The 23709-nt window shown below is 41.9% G+C and overlaps 1 protein-coding gene across 1 annotated transcript; it reads left to right on the top strand.

Annotated features, from left to right (window-relative positions):
* Window positions 1-6: 6 nt before the first annotated feature.
* Window positions 7-22219, top strand: VXN (vexin; the record flags this gene model as incomplete). Its single annotated transcript, XM_084229853.1, has 6 exons — window positions 7-76; window positions 4485-4540; window positions 12625-12775; window positions 17388-17449; window positions 20396-20487; window positions 22036-22219. The coding sequence occupies 6 exons, from the start codon at window positions 7-9 to the stop codon at window positions 22217-22219; spliced, it is 615 nt and encodes a 204-aa protein (XP_084085979.1).
* Window positions 22220-23709: the final 1490 nt, after the last annotated feature.

Raw genomic sequence — 23709 nt, 5'->3', positions numbered from 1 at the left:
GTTGAAATGATGCATCAGATTTACAGCTGCAGTGATGAAAATATAGAAGTTTTCACTACGGTGATTCCTTCCAAGGGTGAGTAAAATTGACCTTGACTGTTTTCTTAATGAGAGAGACACCTTATGCAGCGGGGAGAGGACCATCACGTGCCATTTTACTCTGGACTCCCTTTAGGTCTCTGAGTTCCGAGGGGTTCTCTGTTTTGATATTTGTTGTTGTTTCTGAAAAGGAGGCACATGAATAAACATCAATCACTGAGAAACAATCCATTAAGGAAGAAAGGAGGTTAGTTAAATACTCCCTGTTTGGCGTAATTTAATATGTCAAATGAGAGTGACAGCAAGTCATTGTTTTAGGAAGCAGAGATGAAAGCGAAATTCCCAGGGCAGCTAGATAGATTCTTTCATCTTCTCCAGTGAGCAAGTGGGTTCTGAAAGGAGGACCAGCTGGCTCAAAAGTATGATTTCTAACTGTGCCATGACATGTGAAGGGACATATGCCCAGCAGTGGCCTAAAGTCCATTGAAGTGGTCAAATAATGCCCAAACCTGGGGTTAGTCTTTACACAGGCCCACGGGCCACACTCCCAAATTTAGCCTGGAACTAATGCTACCCAAAAGTGTGAGTTTGTGAGTCCTTGTGCCCCCAGGTGAAGGGTATCAAGTCTCCAAGGGTTTCTTGTGAGAGCTCAGTTGACCCCAGGTGTCAGCTTCCTGGATAGTTCCCTCTTCCCCTCCAAAGCTCAGCCTCCTCTCCTGCTGCTCTGTCCTCTCCCTGCAGCCCCTGTCTTGTTGGGAGAGCCCAGAATTTAGGCTTAGCCCCTGTCTCATTGTCAGACTTGAATGAAGTGGGCTGTATGTTTGCTGGTGTTGTGACTCCCTGTTCAAACAATTCCTTTCTTCTTGCTGTGTCAGCCACTGACAGGGCCATTGCTCAGGGGGAAGGGAGAGACTCAGTCTCGCCACAAAGAGGTAGCCAGTGAAACATAAATTAAGCTTTAGGTATCTATTGCCAAATAGATAAAAAAGCAAGGAATCTTCCCACATGTAGGAAATGAAATTCTCTCTGGAGACTCTGAACCATACCTGGCAAGTCAAAGCTGATCCTCTGACCCAGCAGTTCTACTTCTAGATAAATACTCTCACATGGGATGGTCAGTGAACTTGATTCTACTAGGGTAAAACTGAAAATACTCTACATGTCCACAAAGAAGGAAAGGGATAAAATGTGGTGTTATCCTATGGAATACTCCACAGCAGACAACAGGAATGAACTAGATCTGTGTGTATGGATGCAGGTCACAAAAGCATAATATTAAGTGAAAAACAAGGCAGACTGAAAGAATGGGTATGTATAATAGCATTTATTAAATCTAGAAATTCAGAACAATACTATACATTATGTATGAATCATATCTAAAGAAAAGTATGAAAACATAGGCCAACGATCTTACAGATAATATTAGTGATCTTAGTACCCTGAGGAAAGAGGGAGGGAAGCAGGATCTGGGGAGCATAGAAAAGGAACTGAAACTTTGCCTGTAATGTTTTACTTCTTTTTCACGAGAAGAAAACAAATTGGAAGCAAGTATGAAAATTTAAAAGATGCTTATTTGCTGTATTTTTCCACTTAAAATTGTTTTAAAGGGAGAAAAAAAGTCAATGCCAAATGAATTTTTAAAAGAAAACTTAGTATGCATTTCAGAAGCAATGAAACACTTCATCTGAATCAAACCATTCAAAATAGGGCTGTTGACTATTTGTTTAGCATAGCATACTGCCACTTCTCTGCTGTGTGACCTGTGGCAGGCTACTTAACCTCTCTGAGCCTAAGTCTTTACTTCTATAAAAGGTAGAACGAGAACTTACATCCTACAGTTAATATATAAAGTATCTAGAACAGCACCTCGTGAAGTAAACACCATTAAATACATCATTTACAAAATGAGCTTTATTTTTATTCCATATTTAAAACAATAAATAAACAATAAATATGTTAAAGATGACTAGTTAATTCTATATTCCTTTCTTGCTATTTTTATTCCTGGCCACCTCCCAATATTAAACCAAGTATTCATCAATATTCGTAGAAATTTCACTGCTCACAAGTTATCTCAGAAAAGGAATAGTTGTAGTTTTACATTAGACCATAAGTGGATGAAGTCCACCTCTTTCTACTTGTTTTTGCCTCATCTTGCCTTCTCCAAAGCCATCAAGCTGAAGATGAAGACTGTCACTGAGAGAAAACGATGTTATCACTTCTCGACTCAGTGAATTAGTAACTCATGGTTAGTCCTCTCTCAAATGCTAGTTTAACCATATTTATTCAGCATGCCATGGCCGCAAGATTTTCCGTACAAAGTTCCGTGGAGGGTTAGTGGCTAAGAGTGTAGGACTTGGGGCCTCCCTGGTGGCACAAGGGGTTAAGCGTCAGCACTGTGAAGCTGTCTCCAACTATTGCAGCACAAGTTCGATCCCCAGCCAGGGAGGTGACCCACATGGTGCAAAGGACCTCTCTTGTCTCACCTGCTGCTCCTCTGAGCAGTGTATTTCAGTCACTCTGCCTGTTCTGCTCCCCACTTTGTTTCTGGTGAATTCTCTCACCCCCTGTACCTCTGGCCTGTACCCCAGTTCTTGTATGCATAAGTAAATCTTTAAAAAAGAAAAAAAGAGCATAGGACTGTTTCACTGTCAGCAGTGTGGCCCTTTACCCCTCGGTATGCCCATCTAGAAAGTGGAGTTAATGAAGAGTACCTACTTACTGGAGCTTCTGTGAGGAGTGAAAGGTAAAGAAAGGCAAAGAAAACAAACTATTACCTAGTAAAACTCCATGAAAGCTACTATTACATTTATTATTGTTGTATTATATCCTTCTTTCCAACACACAAACACAGACATGTATTGGGTTCAACCTAATGTCTACATTTTTTTTATCCAAGTCATCTTAATATCTCACCAAAACATGGCAACAGCAAATGTTATGGTATTTCTTATGTATTTTAAAGGCACACACTATAAATAGATCATCTGTAACTGAGGACAAGTGTGTATTTTTACTCTCTAGAGAGAAAAAGAGCACTTTAAGGGAAAGATTTCATAGACACAATTCACAGAAAATATGAAGATAAAAGCTGTGGTTTTACCAAGAAGTTGTACCAGAAGTTATTTCCTGAGGCACATCAGCTTGGGTTTGATTCTAGGCTGGGCAGTACCACAACATTCAAAATAATTCCCTTGGGGATAGGTAACTATGAGGAGAGGTTGGCCAGGGCAAGCAGAGGAGGAAATGGAGAAAACTCCAGAAAGAGAATCTTAACAAAATATTACAGTCTCCAGAATGTTACAGTCTCTATTCCTTCCACCTGCTCTCATGTTGCAGAGAAAAAAATGACATTGTAATAAACACCATGAGTTCCTGAGAACTTACACTTTGCCAGGCACTTGGCCAAGGGTTTCTAAAGGTTAGTTCATTTAATCCTTGCCACAGCCCTGTGAAGTAGATGCCATTCTTACCCTTGCCTTACAGATGAGGAAAGCAAGACTTAGACAGGGTGAGTAATTTGCTTGAGTCACATAACTGGCAAATGGCCACATTAGGATTCACATCTGAGTCAAAGGAAGCCCTGGTTATTAGCTATGCCCCTGGTTTCATGACTGCAGGTGATCTCTGGAAGGTCACCACATGCTCATCTAATGTCCTATCTGATAAGAAGTCATTTTCATCCTAGACAAGGCAGTGACCTTGTGAGATTTCAGTTCCAAATAAATCATACAGAAACAATTTAGAAAGAGATGACTGGTGTCTCCATTTTCAACAAAATACACGCCTTTTCCCAACCAAGTTACATTCTTATGGTTGATATTCTAAGCATTTTTAACGGTGGTAAAATATACATGATATAAATCTTACTACTTAACCAGGTTTAAGTGCACAGTCTGTGGCATTAAGTACATTCACATTGTTGCACAGCCATTACTACTATCCAGTTCTGAACTTTTTCATCATCCCTAACAGAAACTCTATCCAACAATAGCTTCCCACCCACACCTCCCCTTGGTCCTGGTAACCTCCGTTCTACTTCCTCTGTCTTTCCCTGGGCTACTCTAGATACCTCATAAAAGTGGACTCAGAATATTTGTCCTTTCCTATCTGACTTATTTCACTTAGCTTATTGTGTTTAAAGTTTATCCACATTGTAACATGAGTCAGAATTTCATTCCTTTCTAAGGCTGAAAAATATTAGGTATGTGGCACATTTTTTTTTTGTCCATTTACCACCTTTGAGTTCTTTCCACATTTTGGCTCTTACAAATAATGCTGCTATGAACTTTGGTGCACTTGACCATGTAACACCTAAAATTGCCATTGCACCCCGCCTCTTCGTTCTTTCCCCCTTGTCTATATTCCTGCCCCATTCTGGGATTGTTATTGTAGCTACATCAGCCTCACAGGCCTTCTCTAAAACCATTTCTCTCTCTTTGCAGTGTCCAGTCCAGGCAGAAGAAGAGTCAAAAGTTCTCAACACATCTTGACCAAGAATGTAAGGCACTTCAGTTTTGATCCTTTTGATAACAGTCATTTAAAAAAGCAAAGTCTAGTTTCTTCACTCTCTCTCCCTGCTCTCCATAACCAGGAAGTTTTCTATATCTTATGTCATTATTGTTAAATTCTCTGTCCTCCAGTTGACCAAAATAATTGACCAATGTCAACAAACACCAAACAGCTCTGAATTGGACCTCCTCTTCTACATTTCCCCCTGAACACAGAGGTCAAATCTTATACTATCTATCTATATCTATACCTACCATCACTTTTTTTTTGTTATGCAAGCATAGTCAATGATGTGTTTATAGCATCGCTGACCTAGGTGTTCTCCTATTTTTGGCCTTTACAATGTTACATTTTTTTCCCACTATTTTAAATCGCAGTGCAATGAATTCATTTGTACAAAATATTATTCTTTTCTTTTGGGTTAATTTCTTTTTTTTTTTTTTTTTTTTTTTTATAAATTTTATTGTTATATTCCCCATACAATTGCAGCCCCCCATTCTGACCCCAATCCCTCCCCTCCCGCCCCCGCCCCCCTAAAAATGTCTCTGGTTCATAGTTTTTTGTTGATTTTGATTTTCACTTTCTTATAGTTATTCATTTTCCTGGTCCCTTATTTAAGTTTTCTAGATTCCTGCTATGAGTGAGACCATCCGGTATTTTTCTTTTTCTTTTTGGCTTATTTCGCTGAGCATGATCCCTTCCAGCGCCATCCATGTTGCTGCAAATTGCATGTGTTTATCTTTTTTGAATGCTGAGTAATATTCCATGGTATATATGTACCACATCTTCTTGATCCAGTCATCTATTTTTGGGCATTTGGGTTTCCATCCACCCATCCATTTATCCATTCTTTTATCCACCCATTCATCAAATATTTGCCTTCTTACTATTATGAGAGATTCTGTGCAAGATGTGGAATTTTTTTTAATTATTTCTGCTTACTTTTTTTTTACATATTACTAGGAATTCTGAACAGTTGCTGAAATGTTTTTCCATTTATGTCTAATATCACCAACATTAACTTTTACTTTTTGCAATATCTTTTGCTATTTTAATAAGCATATGCATTACCTTTAAATTAATTTGCATGTCTTGAGAGCTTAATGATGCTGTGAAGTTTTCATTTTATATACAGATTTCGCGTTATAAAAGTTGTTAATGCATCTTTGTATTTTAATTTCAAAGATTTATTTTAAACTGCTTATTGTTTCTTCTTGGTAATATTGGAGTTTCTATTTCTCTGGCAATTTTCATAGAACACAGTTTTGACTTATAAGCATCTCAATTTTTAAAATCCTATTCTCCATTTTCAAAAAAAAAATCTTTTTAAGTGTCCTGGTAATTAGATGGAAACTTGTCGTTGCTGGGTTTTTTACCAAAAGATTGATTTTTTTTTTTTATTTATGCATCCACGAATTGGGGTATAGGCCAGAGGTTTGGGGGAGGGGGAAAGGATTCACCAGAGACAGACCCAGGAGCAGAACGGCAGATTTTTTTTTTTTTTTAATTTTAGTTTTTAACAGTTGCCCTTTTTTTTTTAAGATTTATTTATTTATTTATACAAGCACAGGGTACAGTCAGAAGCGCAGGAGGGTGAGAGAATTCACCAGAGCCAGAGTGGAGAGCAGAACAGGCAGACCAACGAAATACACTGCTAAGGGGAGCAGCAAACGCGGCAGGAGAGTTCTGCGCCCCATGTGGGACCCTCACTGGTGGCCTGGGAAGGAACCGGCACTGCAGAGGCTAGGGGCAGCTTCGCAGCCGAGTGCTCAACCACTGCACTACCAGGGGAGGCCCAGAACAGGCAGATTGACTGAAATACACTGCTGAGGGGAGCAGCTAATGAGACAGGCGAGGTCTGCTGTGCCGTGTGGGTCAGCTCCCTGTCCAGGAATCGAACTTGTGCTGCAGTGGCTGCTGATAGCTTCATTGTGCTGAGACTTAACCCCTTGTGCCACCAGAGAGGCCCTGTCATTGCTGTTTTTATATACATTTATTACTTTTTAAATTCCCAGAGTTCTATGTGCCCATTATAAAATCTCAAACATGACAAAGATATAAAATATAGCATCAGAAAATCCTGAAATGCTGTCTCCTGAGACAAACTGTCTGAGCTTAATTAAGTCCCAGGTTATATCTACCTATGTGACCTTGGACCTAACCATTCTGTGACTCAACTGCCCTAGCATTAAAATGAGGATAATAAGAGCACATATCTCAAGAATCACTGGAAGAAATGAATGATTTAGCATATACATAGTGCTTAGTCCACAGCCTAACACATGCTATGCATTCAATAACATTGGCATTTTTCAGTGAAAATTTTCCATATACTAAAAAAATTATACTTTATGTTTGATAACATGCTTTGTTACAATTTGCTTTTTTTACTAAACAGTAAATCTTGAACATCTTTACATACATCTACTCCACTCTTTATAATGGCTATATAATACACCATTGTATAAATGTACTATAATTTATTTACCCAAACCAAATTTGAAGCTCTCTAAATTCATAATTTAACCATATCACCAATAAATATAACACGTCAACTATGTCTCAATCAAAAGAAAGAAGACATTTAGTCAAATGACGTGACCATTAAAACTTCTATAGCCATTGCCAAATTGCTAGTGCCTCTTAACAAAAGGGATGTGGGGTGGGGAGGTAGGGGAAGTTACTAGCAATTTGGCAGTGGCTATAGAGATTTTTAATGTTCCTATCATCTGACTAAATGTCTTCTTTCTTTTTTTAATTGAGATATAATTGACATGTTACATATCAACGTTGTTAATGATTGACAATCTAATAGGTGAAAGCATTGTTTTAATTTACATTTCTTTACTTACTAATATGACTCCTCATCTTTTCATAGACTTACTGATCATGTTGAAAGCCATTCCTCAAATGGCTGTGAGGAATATTTTATACAAGGAGAAAAGAGTTTCTGATGGATGGAGCATTGTTGTAATGGAAGAAATTATCTTCCTTGTGATCCTTGAAAACTTAAATCCACAGTCTTGAAGAAAAATACTCTTGGGGAGTATTTGGGGAGTGGGTAGAAACAGAAAGGAAAGGGAAGGGGTTATTTGTAAGTGATGGAGAATTTAAGAAAAGTTTCACAATAGAACTTTAGGTCAAGAGCTTGAGATTGGCATTATTCTGAATTTGAAGGAGCACAAATTATTCACAACTCAGGAATTTGAGAAATAAGAATATTTAGTCCTCTACCAAGTTCTTGCCTTGAATATTTAACCTCATGCCTCTCTGAATCACTCATTATCCCAACACTGGCTTTATAAGGATAAACTGATGGCCAGGAAAGCTTTTAAAATGAAAACAAAATCATTATAATTTCTAGGGGATGTTGAATATAAACAAAAGAGACAGTTCTCAGTGGTGACAGTGAAGTCACTGGCATTAGATACACAAAGCTGACAAAACCTGGGGCACAGTCTCCCTGAGTCACACCCTCAGGATCCCAGGAGCAGAAATTTTTGATGAAGATTGCCATCTTCATAGTTTATGACTTTTCTTCCCAAAAATACTTTCACTCAGAAGAAAAAGATATGACTTTAGTATATGAATACATATAAAAATTGCTTTTAATAACAAAAATATGAAGCTAGGGTTTTATCATCAAAGGTGAGACAGTTTAGAAATCCCCTCTAGCCTTTGATTTCTCTGAATAGCTGATTTCTCTTAACAGCCTAGCGCATCCTTTGCTTATAAATCTTTTTTTTTTAAATATTTATTTATTCATTTATACAGCACTGGGTACAGTTAGAAGAAGCGCGGGAGGGTGAGAGAATTCACCACAGCCAGAGCGGTGAGCAGAGCAGGCAGAAGGACCCAAGTACACTGCTGAGGGGAGCAGTGGGTGGCAGGAGAGGTCTGAGCGCCATGCGGGACCCTCCTCCGGTGGCCGGGGAGCAGCCGGGGATCGAACCGGCGCTGCAGAGGCTGCGGGCAGCTTCGCAACCCAGTGCTCAACCGCTGCGCCACCAGGGAGGCCTCCTTTGCTTATAAATCTCAGCCCCAGCTGCACAGAATATTCAAATTAGAAGAGACCATCATTTTGCAGATGGAAAAATAAGTCCCAAAGAGGAAATACTGTCTCTGATCTTCTTTCCTCATGCAACTAGCTCTCCACTTCCCTTTGAGTTCCCTTTTGTCTTCTCTAACTTGGTTGTCTGAAAGCAATTGTGGTTGATTTTCTTGCCCAAGAAAATTGCCCCTATTTTTCAGTGCTCGAATGGACCAACGTTTATGACTTCCTTTGGCTGAAGTTCTTCTTAGTATCTATTCTTACCTATTGGGCTACCATGTCTCTGTCAGTTTTCTCCCATTCCAAATTTTCTTTCCTCTCTGCACAGCTTTGTTGTCAGAGATTCCCCTCTCTGTAGCATCCTATGAAAAAAAAATTTTCTACTGAACCCAGGGCACAGCCACACACTGTTCCATCTCTAGCTGTCTGTTCCCTAGTGTGGGTCTAATGCACAGCCCAGGAGCCTTGGCATGAGCAGCCTCTTCATTGTGGGAAATAAGAACCAAACACCAGGCTACCTACGAAAGGAAAATTTCCCAGTCAGGCCCTCTCCTTTTTCCTTTCCCTCTGTAAGGATCCTTCTGGGGTCTGGAGAAGATACCCTGAAGACGCACTAGTCATGACTTGGGAAGTAGCCAGCCTCATTTCCTCTCCTCCTCTCCCCACATCCAGATGTTGGGCTGAGCAGTTAATGCCTCGCCACCCATTCCTTCCTCTCTCTTCTCCCACACCCAGATGCAGAGAAAGAATTACAACAGTGGTGTTTCTTGTCCCTGAAAGGAAACATTTGCTTCCCTTCCAGAAGAGGAAATGCTGGCTCTTCCCCGGGGACTTCTCCAGCTTCACATCCACCTTACTTTCTCTTTCATCAAAGTGGGTCTAAAAACACACCATTCCCCACACCTCCTTTCTTGAAAGGATCCTGAAAACATCAAAATGAAATAAGAAATATCTGTGAAAGACCATTACCTAAAACCCTTTCGGTGTCAGGTAAAGAAGCTCAGATTTTTCCTGCTCAAGCTAGAGATTTACATTCATAGGCCTAAGGGTGCCCTTAGGCCAGGCAGTATGTCTGTCTAAGAATGAACTACCTTTAATCCAGGAAATTCCAGTCCTCTGCATAATATCCTGGCAGAGCATAGTGTTAAGAGGAAGGAAGGAAAAGGGGAGAGATTCCCAGCCTGCCCTGAAGGCTTGCTGAAAACCTAACAGAAATAGCACCTTCTGTAGCACCCAGAAGAGAAAGGGAATTGATCATAAATGTTCCTGAATGATCATCAGCTTTTTTCTTCCAAGGCACAGAATGAATAAGTCTGGGTATGGGTCCAAAAATCGGTCTGAGAAGAGTTAATTTTTTAACCCAGATAAGGCCAAATTTGAGATATTAATTTTCTAAACTAAGAATGACAGCTTCTCTTATTTTCCTCTGTGGGAGACACGAACTGCTTGTTGATGCTATAGATAAATATGAAGCATGAAGAAAGAGAGCAGGCTGTGCTGATAAAATCTTCACTAATGTAGACATTTACTACAGCCCGATGCAGCCAAGATAAGCAGGACTTACCCCTGTCCAGATAATCCAAAGTATCAGAACTGGGGTTTGAGTTCAGGTCTGCTTGATCCCAAACGAAGTCATTCTTCGTTGACAACCTGATAAAGGGAACAAAACAATTATTGTTTAATTGGCATTTATTTAATTTTGGATGCTATTCGGCATCTTTTCCTGTTTCTTGGTCATATGTACTTCTACTGTCAATTGCTAGCTCATGTTGTCCCCATTGCTCTATTTTTTTTTTATTGAGGTATAACTGATATATAACCTTATATTAGTTCATGTGTACAACTTAAAAGGTTTGAAGTTCATCTAGATTATGAAATAATCACCACGATATTTCTAGTTAACATTCATACCCAGACATGTTTATTAAATTTTTTTCCCAGTGACTGAGGGCGGCTTCTATTGGTTTTTCCTCTTTCTTGATTTGTACGGGTTCTATGTACATACAGATAATTTCCCATTATATGTAATAAGCGTTGTATTGGACTATATTCAATTCTAGGTTTTCATGAATTAACTCTTACAAGTATTTTTTATTTAAATTTTATTTTCATATTCCCCATACAATTACAACCCCCTTATTTTGACCCCAAGCCCTCCTTTCCCCGCCCCCACCCCTCATAGAGTGTCTCAGGTTCATAGTTGTTTGTTGATTTTGATATTTTCTTTCTTATAGTTATTCTTTTTCCTGGTCCCTTATATAGGTTTTCTAGATTCCTGCTATGAGTGAGACCATCCAATATTTTTCTTTTTCTTTCTGGCTTATTTCACTGAGCATGATCCCTTCCAGCACCATCCATGTTGCTGCAAATTGCATGTGTTTATCTTTTTTGAATGCTGAGTGATATTCCATGGTGTATATGTACCACATCTTCTTGATCCAGTCATCTATTTTTGGGCATTTGGGCTGTTTCCAAAGCTTAGCTATTGTAAACAGTGCTGCTATAAACATAGGGGTGCAGGCGCTCTTTGGAATTGATGTTTCTGTGTCCTTTGGGTAAATACCTAGGAGTGGAATTGCTGGATCATATGGAAGCTCTATGTTTAGTAGGTCAAGACATCTCCACACAGCTCTCCATAGTGGTTGGACCAGTTCTTACAAGTATTTTTGATCTACTTGTTACTCACTTTGGTATGAGAAGTGTGGTGAGGGGTCCATTTCTCCCAGTGACCTGACATTTATTCCGACAATATTTATTAAAGGGCCCATTTTTCTACACTGAATTGAAATATCACCCTATTATGATGGTTTTGAAAATTCAGTCTTACCTGCTTCAGCGTCCTCCAAAAGTAACACACGGTTATCTGCGTACTAGTGAGAAGGATCCATCAAAGGCTGGACTGTAAGGGCTGAGATGGATTCACCTCACTCACAAACACATTCCCAGAGCCCAGGATCTGGCAGAGATGGCGCCTCACCAGGTATCTGCTGAAGAAAAGAGCAAGCCAGTATGTGAGTGCAGACCTCAAAGAAGCCTCGGTGTAATATTGGAGGGTCTAACCTCCAGCTTCAAAGGAGTGAAGAAATTCAGCTTGAATTACCCCCATATCCTGAACATGTATAAAACAAGCAGGCCAGGGGCCAAAAACTGCAAAGATTCCCTTCATCACTCCCTGTACTAAGATAAAATACAGCATTATCCAGTTTTTACATTTAAATGGTTTCAATAATTTGAGTACTTTATTATAATTGTTAAGGCCCATTTTGGTGGACCATAACAAAAAGCATATTTTCTCTTAATAGGCTACACTAAATAACTATTCAACAAGGTGCCATTACCAAAAATGCCTTGGCATGTAGCACTCTGTTCTGGCTTACAGGGATCTCCACCTTTTGAATCACATATAGTGGCCATTCCTCTTTCAGCTCCACCCTGACCCATGCACTCTGCTGCAAGGTGGAAGAAAAGGATCATTTGGGAACTGAGACTGCTCTGTTTTGCTACCAGTTTCCTTCTTTTCAAAATTAAAGAACCCAGAAACTGTAGGTCTTCCTAAAGCCTCCTCTGAGCAAAAGCCTCCTCTGCTAAAGCCTCCTCTGAACAAACAAGGGAGTCCACTTTGATACAAAGACTGTGAGATCCAGCTTTCCAGAACACGCCTCTTTTCAAATAGCCTGCTCTGTATGAAGCCACATCAACCCCTGGGGCTGATGACTTCCCTGGATTTGGGTTCTTATGGCCCAGGTTTCTAACTCTGAGAAGGAACTGCTGATGAGAAAGCCCCAATAGCTTGATTTTCCTACTTCATGGCATCACTTGACATTTTGAACAGCCAACTATTTCTGGCCAGTGTCCTACCCCCAAGTTTTCTCACTGCTTCTGACATTCACTGGAATAAGGCAGGCTCAAAAATTCCCTGGTTGTACAGATCTATCAGAAATGCTGCAGTCCTGGTCCTCAGCCTGGGCCTGGGTCCTGAGAGCAAGGAAGGAACCAGCTAAGTGGCATTTTTCCCCCTTCAGGTGGTGATCGAGTCAGACCTCTACGCCCCCAGGCCCTTGGAGCTGCTGCCTAACCGTAGGGACCGCAGCGACTTAGAGGCCCGCAGGTCCAGCAGGTTCCAGACCACAAGGCAGCCAGGACCACACCAGGCGAAAGTCCCCACCAGGTCTGGTAAGTGCATCCATACAGCTGGAGGCCAGGAACCTCCCGGGGGCTGGGGCAGGAAGTGAGGGGATGATGATCCACTTTGAGAAGCCAGGTAGGGTGTATGTCCTGGCTTGTGTGTTCTCTGCTGTGTCCTCGCTGGCGTCCCTGTCACTGTGGCATTGGGACGATGTGGTTCCTGCTCTAAGCACCTGCTCTCGACCCCAGCTACAGCAGCAGCACATAACACTTTCTACCTATAAAACACTCCCTTCTGGGTGTGCGATGAGCAAAGATGTTATCATCTACCATCTTGCTCACAGAAAGCCCTACTGGATTCAGAAGGAGATGAAACCACTCTGTTCTGGGGAAGAGAAAAGCAACAAAGACATGACTCCGGGTGCAAAAGAAGCTTGAATTTTTTTTTTATTTTATTTTACAGGCAGAATGTACGTTGTGTGGTTATACAGACACTTCATATACTGCCATCTTAAATTCTCACCGTTTTAAATTTGAATGACAGTCTATTTCAACAATCTATAAAAAGAACTTAGGACACATCTGTTTTGAAAATTACAAACTCGATCATCTTACCTTGAACACTATTTTTAAAAGTGACTTCTACCCCGAGTCACAAAAATCTGGGTCTCGCCCACAGAAGTTTGGGATATTTTGCTTTAATTGCTGGCTTAGATAACTCCTGTTATGCCCCCAGCCTAAAGTTGTGTATTTTAACTCCAAAGATACACAATAGAAAGCTAGAATGTTCTTTTTTTTTTTAAAGATTTATTTATTTATGCATACAAGAACTGGGGTACAGGCCAGAGGTGTGGGGGGTGAGAGGATTCACCAGAGACAAAGTGAGGAACAGTACAGGTAGACTGACTGAAATACACTGCTGAGGGGAGCAGCAGGCGCGGCAGGAGAGGTTCTGCTGCACCATGTGGATAGCTCCCTGGTGGGCCGGGGATCAAACTCATGCTGCAGTGGTTTCAGGGGTTGCATATTAAACCCTTCCACCACCAGGGAAGCCCTAGGATGTCCTTAAAGTTTTTGGATGTTCACAATTTTGCATGTTACAAAAACTGATAATAAGGCTCCATTAAATATGTCACTTCATCCATCCATCTTCTCCTTTCTTCATGGACACTGGTTGCTAAGGTTTCTTTGATCACTAGCAACTTATCCTAGTCTTATGTGCCTACATATAAGAACACAAAAATCAAGATCTATTCTCTAGCTGAGTGATTATATATACACATATGTCAGTCGAATGAAAACATTAGGAAAACCACAATCTGCCTTGCAAATTAAAAGGAGATATAATGTTCTCTGTTTCTATATTTGGGTGGGTGGGTGGGTGGGTGCATGTGTATGTAGAAAGAGAAAAAGAGTATTTATCTTAACTACATAATCTTTTTTTTTAAAGACTTATTTATTAATGCATACAAGAGCTAAGGTGTAGGTCAGAGGTGCAGGGGCAGTGAGAGGGTTCGCGAGAGATAGAGTGGGGAACAGAACAGGCAGGTTAAATAAAATACACTGCTGAGTAGCAGGCCAGACAGGAGAAGTCTGCTGCACCATGTGGGTCAGCTCCCTGGTTGGGAATCGAACTTATGCTGCAGTGGCAGTTGATAGCTTGATAGTGCTGAGACTGAGCCCCTTGAGTCATCAGAGAGTCTCCTTACCTACATAATCTTAAAGTGAATTTAGAGTCATGTACCTCAAATTTTAATGTGCAAAAGAATCACATAGGAACCTTGTTTGTATGCAGATTCTGATGAATTTATACACAGATTCTAAATAAGACTGGTTAGAGTCCCAGATTTTGTTTCCAAGACACTTCCAGATGTTGTCCCAGAACAACATATTGATTAGCAAGGATTTAGAGATGATATAATGGGTGGTTCTCAATGTAGGGTCTCTGAAGCAGCAGAATCACAACAGAAATTGCTGGGAAAGGCAAATTTGGGATCCCACCCCAGAACTATTGAATCAGAGACTTTGAGGTGGAGCCCAGCAGTCTATGGCTTAACAAACCTCCCAGGTGATGCCAATGTATGCTAAAGGTAGAGAACTGCTGATCCGCAATCACCCCCTGCCAAGTTACAGAAGAGGAAACGGCAACCATAGAAACTAAGATTGCACTGCTCGTTCACAACAGAACTGAAAATTAAATCTCAGATCTCCTAATTTCCTCTCTAATGCCTTTTTCTCCCAGAGAAGAACATCTTCCCAACGCTCTGGTTTTAGGGGCTACTTTCTTCCCTTTCTAAGTAGCTTGTGGAAGATTAGACTGAGTTAGTTTATCAGTAAATTATGAAGTAGAGAGAATCTGCCCAACACGTGACAGTCAGTTCCTCATGCAGGGGATGTGCTAGTCAGTCAGGTTTAAAAAAAAAAAAAGAAAGAAAGAAAGAAAAAAGAAGAAGATTGAGCTGGGCATGGATTCAATTCCATCAGTTCCCCCAATCTGACAGGCTTCAGAGGCAGTAGGAGAGAGGGAGGGATTCTGAGTCAAAGCCAGACCCACTGCTCTTTCTCCACGGGGAAGGCTTGGCACTGATCTTGGGCCTTCCGTTCCTCAAGTCAGAAGGATGTGAGTCTCCAGGGATGTGAGATCTGGGAGCTGGTTTCTTTTCTGAGCTCTAAGGGAAAGTTCCTGACGCTGTAGCCTTCTCATGTGGGAAGAAAAATACTCTGAGGACTCTTGGAAATCGCAAGGACTCTCAAGGTAGAGGCCCCGCTGAGAAACTCTTCACTGTGAGCCCTTGAGCAGCAATCCTTGACGCCTGGAAAGGACAACTACCTCCGGGCCTGGGAGAATTGAGTCCCTGCAAGATCTCTCTACCTTGATGTCCTCATCATCAATTTCATCAAACAGAACTTGTCTTCCACCTTCAAATCTCTTCCCTTCACATCAAGAGTCACTAATCCATCTTTTCAGCAAGCTGCCAGGATGTTTCTAATACATCCTTACCTGCCACTTCACACACTAAATACTGTCAATCCCTAGATATGCATGCCTCTTCTCTCCCTGTTGGTACCAGCTCACACTACCTGGCCTGGGACTTCCTTCAACTCTGGAGTGCAGCAGCCAACCTTGGCCCTCAGCCGCCAGCCTTCTCCCACAAAGAGTCCTTTTGAAGCAGAAATCTGCCATTTCAGTCTCTGCTTTAATACTATGTCCTCTCCACTCTCAGCCACTTCAGATCATGCTCAAAGCCCTCCAAAACCCATTCTCTGCTCACTTCTCCAGGGTTATCTCCCAGGGCCCTCTTGTCCCCGCCAATGCATTCCAGAGACACCCTGAGCTATAACTATCCCATGATACTCTATTTTCTCAAACCTTTGCTGACACTGTTCAGTCTCTCCACCTGGCAAACTCCTCCCATACTGGGTTAGGGAGGGTCCCTAAGTAAAGTTTTCCCAGTCCTGCAAGACCACGAAATAGGTCAATTTGACATTTGTTAGGGTGTCCATACCTGGCTTTATCATAATTGTTTTCTTATCTCTAGAGTTTTAGTTTCCACATCTAGAAAGAGGGCACTACTTTGATGTCTACCTGTTAGGGTTGTGGTGAGGATTAAACAAGACAATGTTTATTCATTTTAAGTGCTCTTAGCAGGTACTCCCAATGCAAGCTATTATTACATATGCTAGAACACTGTACATCATAACTTTATCTTGGTAAGTTTAAATTTTTCATTTAACTGGTATCAAGATGTTGTCTTCCTTGGCCATGGAAGGAAGGGAGTTATTTCTATATACCAGAGTATGATAAAATAGGGCTCATCCTGGAACATCTGTCCCAAGAGAGGACTATATTAAAAGTCAACTTTCCCCCACATATTACTGGCTCCCTCAGCTCAACACCTGGATTCTCAGAAGCTAGAGGCTTCAGGATAGAAATGTCTCAGAAGCAATTCAGGCATCAGGAATACTGGCTTTCCCTGCTATTCAAAAGTGACATGTTCTTATTTGGTATGATTTGGGAGATTATCTTTGGGGTCTGGAACTCTGTCACCATTAATTTACATAGAAAAAAATTTTGAGCATTCCCACACCCAAAACATAACCAAATAGGAATACTGTACTTTCGGGTGTGTATTTAGGGAGGGGGGAACCTGTAATGGCATTATCAATAGGATTCTCGTGTAGCCAATGTCTCAGGAACTCTGGTAACCCCCATCCTTCCAGTTGTGAGGCTATGCTTCTCACTCCAGACAGGACTTCTCTGCTCATTTTCACAGAGGGGTAGCCAGGAGCAATAGGTTAAATGATTGAGCCCAGCTATGAAGACTGAATTCTTGATCTTAGAACGCTTAGAAAGGAAGGAGGTCCTGAAGGAACTTTCTCTGAGCACCTTCTGTGCCCAGACAAAGTGCCAAATGCTTCCCCACAAATAATATTATTAGACCTTAGTTCTAGTCCTCCCAGAAGAGTGCTGGGGTGCTGGTGACCCACTAGGCAGTTGCTCCTTTGCCTAACCCTGCTGCCTGATTTTGCTACTTGGTACAAAGGCCTTTAGAAATTCCCTGTATGTGATTGATTAGCTAACAAGATAATTGATGCAAAACTAGGGGGAGGCAGAACACAGAGTACCACTGAGTAATGTCTTATTTTTTCAACTTTGCAGTGGGGATTTCTGAACCCAAATCATCAAATCTGTGTGGGAATCGAGCATATGGAAAATCTTTGGTAAGTAAAATGAGCCTGGTTAACTGTGTCTGTTGGGCTTTAAACTTCTTGCCCTGTCTGTGCCAGGAAGAGAGACTAAGTGTCCTTTGTTCTCAGCTGAGGATTATTAGAAAGCATCCCTGATAGTTCTTTGTTCCTAAAATCTCCCAGCTTGTGGCACACCACTAGCTGCTGCTCTCTTTCTTGCCAGAAACTCAGCTCCTCGGGCAAACCAAAAGAGGTATGACCTAGCAGACATCTCAAGTATTGGGGGAAAGAAGTGGCTTCTATGGCACTTCTATGGCAGGCCTCTTCCAGGTACAAATGCTTGACTAATTTCCAGGAGGCACCTACAGGGGTAGAGACGTGAGCATTTCAAGCATTGTGACATGAAACACCTGCCATCTCAAGAGGGACATCTCTGGAGGACCTCTGCTACAGGCCAGCTTCTCCAGAAGCAGGCACTGAGCTGTATGTTAGGGATCAGCACCCATGACAGGAGAAGGGTTTGGCCAGAGGGACCCTCTGAATGGCCATGCAGGCCCCAAACCTCCATGAGAGCCCTGGGGCAAGTATGGCCCACTCTCATCATCCAAAGTTGGACCTACATGCCTAAGCCTTAATGATTCCTCCTCACTCTATCAGGACATGTGAGCTGACACTGAAGTTCATGACCTTGGGTCAGGTAACCCTCCACAGTCTCTGCACACCAAAAGAAACTGAGAGTCACTCACTGCCTGCCCCACACTGGTCCTTACCTAAAGGGGGATCAGGTGGCCCATATGCAGGTCTAGCTCAGCATCCCTCTGGGAAAAATGCATCTCTCTCTTCTGTGCAAGAATGCCTCACCCTCTAGGGAAACCCAGTAAGGCTGGATTTGTGGCTGTAGGTGAAGTTGGTTCCACCATCCTGGGCTTTAACTCTCAAAATTCATGGATCACACCACATGAGACCTAAGAAAGACCTGGGAGATTGTCTGGGCCAACCCCTTCCACATCCTTATGGAACAAAATGGGCAGATATATGAGCACTTTGCCTGGCCTAGGCAAGAATTCTAATCCAGGGTTTCCATTTAGGTCATCATGTACTAGGAAAACAGCACAAAGGTCGGGAAGGGGACATACAGTTGTGTCAGGAGCCCCGGCCCCAACCTAGTACTGAGAAACTGAGGGTGGCTGTGCTGTTGCCACAGAGGGACGGGTGTAAGCCTGTGACATCTTGAACAGCAGAGCCCAGAGGAAGACCAAGGCTAAGGAGACAAGGGTGAATTACTTGCTTCTGTCCACTGGACAGGGTTCAGGGCCCTTGCAGAGAGGGAGCTATAGCTGGGAGCCCAGAGTGAGTTGGGATGCAATAGGGTGATGGTGTGGACATGGGTACAAAGAGAGGAGGGTAATAATAACACAGTGGATGAAGAGGCAGTGTGACTGACAGTTTCCTTGGGACCCAAGACCTTAGGGCTAGGATCCTGTGGTTCATTGAGGCCCTATTATTCCAGGGTGGGAGAGCAATGCAGGACCTGCACAGCTAAATCTGATTCAATACGGAAGTGCTCTAGAGGAAATTAGATTCCAGGCAGTGGGGAAGACGGGTCTTTCCTCCTGAGCTAAGGAGGGCGTAGGTGTATGTCCCTTTCTAACCCCCCTACCCACCCACCTCACACCCTCCACCACCCCACCCCCCACCTCCCCCCACCCCACCACCCCCCATTGGCTTGATGAGGAGGGAGAGCTCCCAAGAGGCCACAAGGTGGCACAGTAACTCTACCCACAACCTTTGACTAACTGGAGAGAACAGGGATGGTTAATCACGGTTCTTGACCTGGAATTTCCCAGCAATTCCAAGAATGTGGTAACCTTAAGCCTTCTATGGGACTTGGGGTAGAGAAACAAAGCAAAGTTTGTGTCCATTGACTGAGCGGACTCTGGACTTAGACTTAGTTAAGCCATCTGTTAATTTTCAATTCAGTGCATGTTTCTTGAGCACTTGCCGCCTCCTTTAGGAGAGCTGAGGAGGGCCACCGGCAGGATTAAGTCCCAGACTGCCACAGTCCTGCGACCTTTCTGGGGACTAGGACACTGAACAAGCATGTGAAACAAGTGGAGAACCATAATGGGATAGAATCAGTGGGATGCCAGAACATATCACTTGAGTGCTCAGATCTGTGAGGACAGAGAAACCAACTTGGGCCACCAACCCGAGGGAAGGCTTCCCGGAGGAAGTGGCATTGAAAGGCAGGCAGAGATGAAGCTCAGCATGAAGTGAAGGAATACCTGAGTAAAGGTGAGAAGTTGGGCATGAGCACTGGGGAAGGTAAGACCTACCCTGCTGGGACTGCAACTGCGGGTACATGTACATGTACAGAAGGCCACGTTGGTAGATAAAGTAGAGTCCTTTTTCTAGGAGTTTTAAAGAACAGGCTGCCAACCTAGCCTCAGTCTGCCCTGTAGTCACACATTGTAACTGCTGAATCAGAAACTAGAGCAGGGCCTCCCCTGTGGCGCAGCGGTTGAGCACTGCTGTGAAGCTGCCCGCAGCCTCTGCAGCGCAGGTTCAATCCCCACCTGCTGGGGAGGGTCCCACATGGCGCGCAGACCTCTCCTGCCATACCCGCTGCTCCCCTCAGCAGTGTATTTCATCAGTCTGCCTGTTCTGTTCCCCACTCTGGCTCTGGTGAATTCTCTCACCCTCCTGCGCTTCTGACTGTACCCAGTGCTTGCATAAATAAATAAATAAATAAATAAATAAATAAATAAATAAATAAATAAATAAATAAATCTTTAAAGAAAAAGAAACTAGAGTGGCACCTGCACTGTGTTAACAAGCCCGCAGGGGATTCTGATGCCCACAAAATTGTGAGGACTGTGGCCGTAGGTTTAGCCTTCCCCTTTTCAGATGGCTCCAGTCAGTGCCAGAGCTGGGAACATAACTACAGCCTCACATTCCCTTCCCCTTCTCACAAAACAGATCCCTCCTGTTGCCCGGATCTCAGTGAAAGCTCCTGCCCTCCAGGAGGCGGCAGCCACAGGCTCAGAGAATGGAGCAGTCCTGACAAGAGGGTAAGACCTGTGCTTCCCAGCCCTGCCACCCACAGGGCTCTCCACCCACTCCTGCTCTTAGGCAGAAGCGCACTAGATAGCTGGGTTTACAGACCCTCAAGATGCTAAAAAAAAAATCCATACTAGTTGTAAATTACCTTTTATTGAGGGCAACAACCCTGGACCTCTGTAGCATCGGGATTATATGGAAGTGGTTTTGATGATTTCCCTTTCATTAATGCTGGTCTTTAGACCTGGAAGGCATCATCCGGTAGAGTTTAGGTTAATTAGATGAATCTAATTATAGACCATATTCAGAATCTCCTGTAGGCACCCTAAGTCAGAAATGCCTTATGAAATAGGGTAAGTGCCCCTACCCAAAGGTAAAGAAGTACATAAAATACAGGGTTTTAAATTTATAACCCCTGTGTTACTATTTACTCTAATGCAGAACCAGCAGCTAAAATAGCAGAGAGTAAATCACCCAGTAACCCCCTCACCTCACTAAGAAGATGACTAGCAAGACTCTCCAATTCAGTTCACATATGCATTTATGCTTCACCACAATCCTGTATACTGCAGGGAGCAGAAAAGTGGCTTAGGGATGATGAAGGGTGTGGATTCTTGGCTCAAATCTGCTTGCTAGGCTGGCACTACTAATAATTTGCTATGACTTTAGGCAATTTAGTTAAACCTCCATGTCTTCATTAAAAAAAGAAAGGATGCTAATAGTACCCTTGCTCAGGGGTTATTGTCAGCATTGAATGAAGTAATGTGTGAAGAACTTAGCACAAACTATGCTATCATATTTCAAAAAACAATATCCAGTAGACAGAAAAATATATATTTGGGAACATGTCAAATGTGCATGTATGAGGACCATAGGCTAAAATATCAGTGGCACACACATTGAAATTTGTGTGGGAACAAGGGAGGGAGAGATTGATGTAAAGTCCTACTAGATGAAAGTCATCTAGAAAGAATTATAAAAAGCAAGTCACTCAATGCACTGGATAAAGGCAAAAAACTTGTTTGAATTGTATTAAATCCTAGTAGCAAATTGTTCTGAGCAGTAATACTTGCTGCTGAGTATGGGAATAAGCCAAGAAAAACTTTACTGTCATAATGGAGATCAATCTCTTGGATCCATATTGCAAACAATTCTAAAAGACACCTTTCTTTCTAAGTTCAGACATTCTCATTTCAATCTGTTCCTGGACCCTGGCTATTGGGGGGAAAAAAAAAGACTGAGTCTTTCATCTAATGAGAGCAAGTAAGGATGGAAATGAACATTTAGTGAGGCCTGCAATGTATCACATTATTTATCTCATTTTCCTCCTTCCCAAAGTTCCATGAGTCACATGAAATTATCCCCATTTTGCACATGAAGAAACTGATGGTAATCAAGGTTAAGTTACTTGCCAGAAGTCACACAGTAAGTAGGAAGCAGAATTCTACCACAGGGCTCCTGTCACAGGAGGAAGTAGAGCTCAGGTGACTCTACTCAGGGGCAGAAATTAAGAGTCTGACTCAGTAAAGTGATTGCCCCCTTCACCCCCACCCTTTTAGATCCAGACATCTCAAGAAGATGACTGAAGACTATCCAACACTTCCCCAAGGAGCAGAAGCCTCCCTTCCACTGACAGGAAGTGCCTCCTGCGGTGTCCCTAGCATCCTACGAAAAATGTGGACAAGGCACAAGAAGAAGTCAGAATATGTGGGAGCTACCAACAGCGCGTTTGAGGCTGACTAAAGCTGACCCTCCCCAGGTACCCTGCATTGACCGAAGTTCCCTACACAGGGAAAAAATCTTCCAGATTGGAACTGAGCCACAACCACCTCTACTAGTAGCGGGTCCAAACACATCACCCTCCCTTACTAGCCAATCACCTTGGTGTAGATCACAGGAGAACAACTTCCCTTGAAGGCAAAAGAAAACTGTTCCTTCTTAGAATCATTAAAGCCATTGATCTGAAAATGGCTTTAGGAGACTATAAAGTTTATATCCATGTCTTTAAGCAGAACCACACCAAAATAAAATTTTCTCCACCCATATTAAAGACTTGCAAGGAAGGAAGTGAGCAATTTCTCTCTTCCTTGTAAATCATTCTAATATATGTGATTTCTGGTATAAACCTAAGATCGTGAAGTTTGAAGCACTTGTACACACAATGGTTCTTACTCTTCCAGCTGTCACATTCATTTCATCTTGACAAGGTACGATTTTTAATGACAAAACACTATGTATTTACTTAGTCCTTCTAATACTCGAGAATATTATCAAGATCAGTTTTGATCATCATTTGCATGATCGCATGATTGCATGAATTTGCTAGTCTTTTACATCCAGTTTTTCTTTAAAAGACATAATTAAAATGAAATGTTGGATGCTAATGTTTTCTGAAGTGGCATAGTCTAGTTGAATTAATACCTGGGTGTGTTATGGTTCAAACTTTTGAATGTACACTCATCTTCACAAAATCTCTATAGAAATAGCACAAATATTCCCAGTCTACAGAAGGAGAAGCCAAGGCCTTAAGAGGCTGTGTTGACTAGATGCCATATAATGGAACTAGGTTCTCAACTTTTCCGTACTACTTGTATTGCTTTTGCTAATAACTGATTTGAAAGTTTTGAGGGGTAGGAAAGTCTCTCTTGGCAAATTTGGTTTGTTTTTTTTTTTTAAGTGTTTTCGTGTATTTTAAAAGACTTCAAGGCATAAATCAATGTATTTACATAAATATCTATAAAAATACAATGTTAACTAATTACTTGCCATTCAAAGAATGTTGTATAAGTAAATTGTATTTAACACGGGCTATGACATGATATAGGATAGGCCCCACCAAGTCACTGCCCCTACCGCTGGTATAGCAATTGTCAATTTCACATGGTTCAACCTAATACCTAGTATTATACTGTCTTTCTTTCAAAGGAAATGTTTTCATAAATTCCAGTGTCAATATCAGTAGCCTTAAAATGATAATATAATTATGATAATAATTACTATCATTTATTAAATGCCTACTATGCGACAGGTATGACACTGAGCTCTTTACATACATTATCCTGATCTCTCTAACTCACGAATTAGGTGGCCTTACCCATTAAGAGATATCCATTTAAAGCACTTAAATGACTAGTCTGCAAGCATCTAACTCATATGAATGTCGAGCTTCAATTCCTGTGTTACATCTCTTTCACAGAGGTTAGAAAATAATTTTTATCTCAAATGTTAAAGAC

Source organism: Talpa europaea (genome assembly GCF_964194135.1).
Source record: "Talpa europaea genome assembly, chromosome: 3".
NCBI lineage: Eukaryota > Metazoa > Chordata > Mammalia > Eulipotyphla > Talpidae > Talpa > Talpa europaea.
The sequence above is the reverse complement of the archived record's forward strand: the minus strand, read 5'-3'. Positions and strand labels throughout refer to the sequence as shown.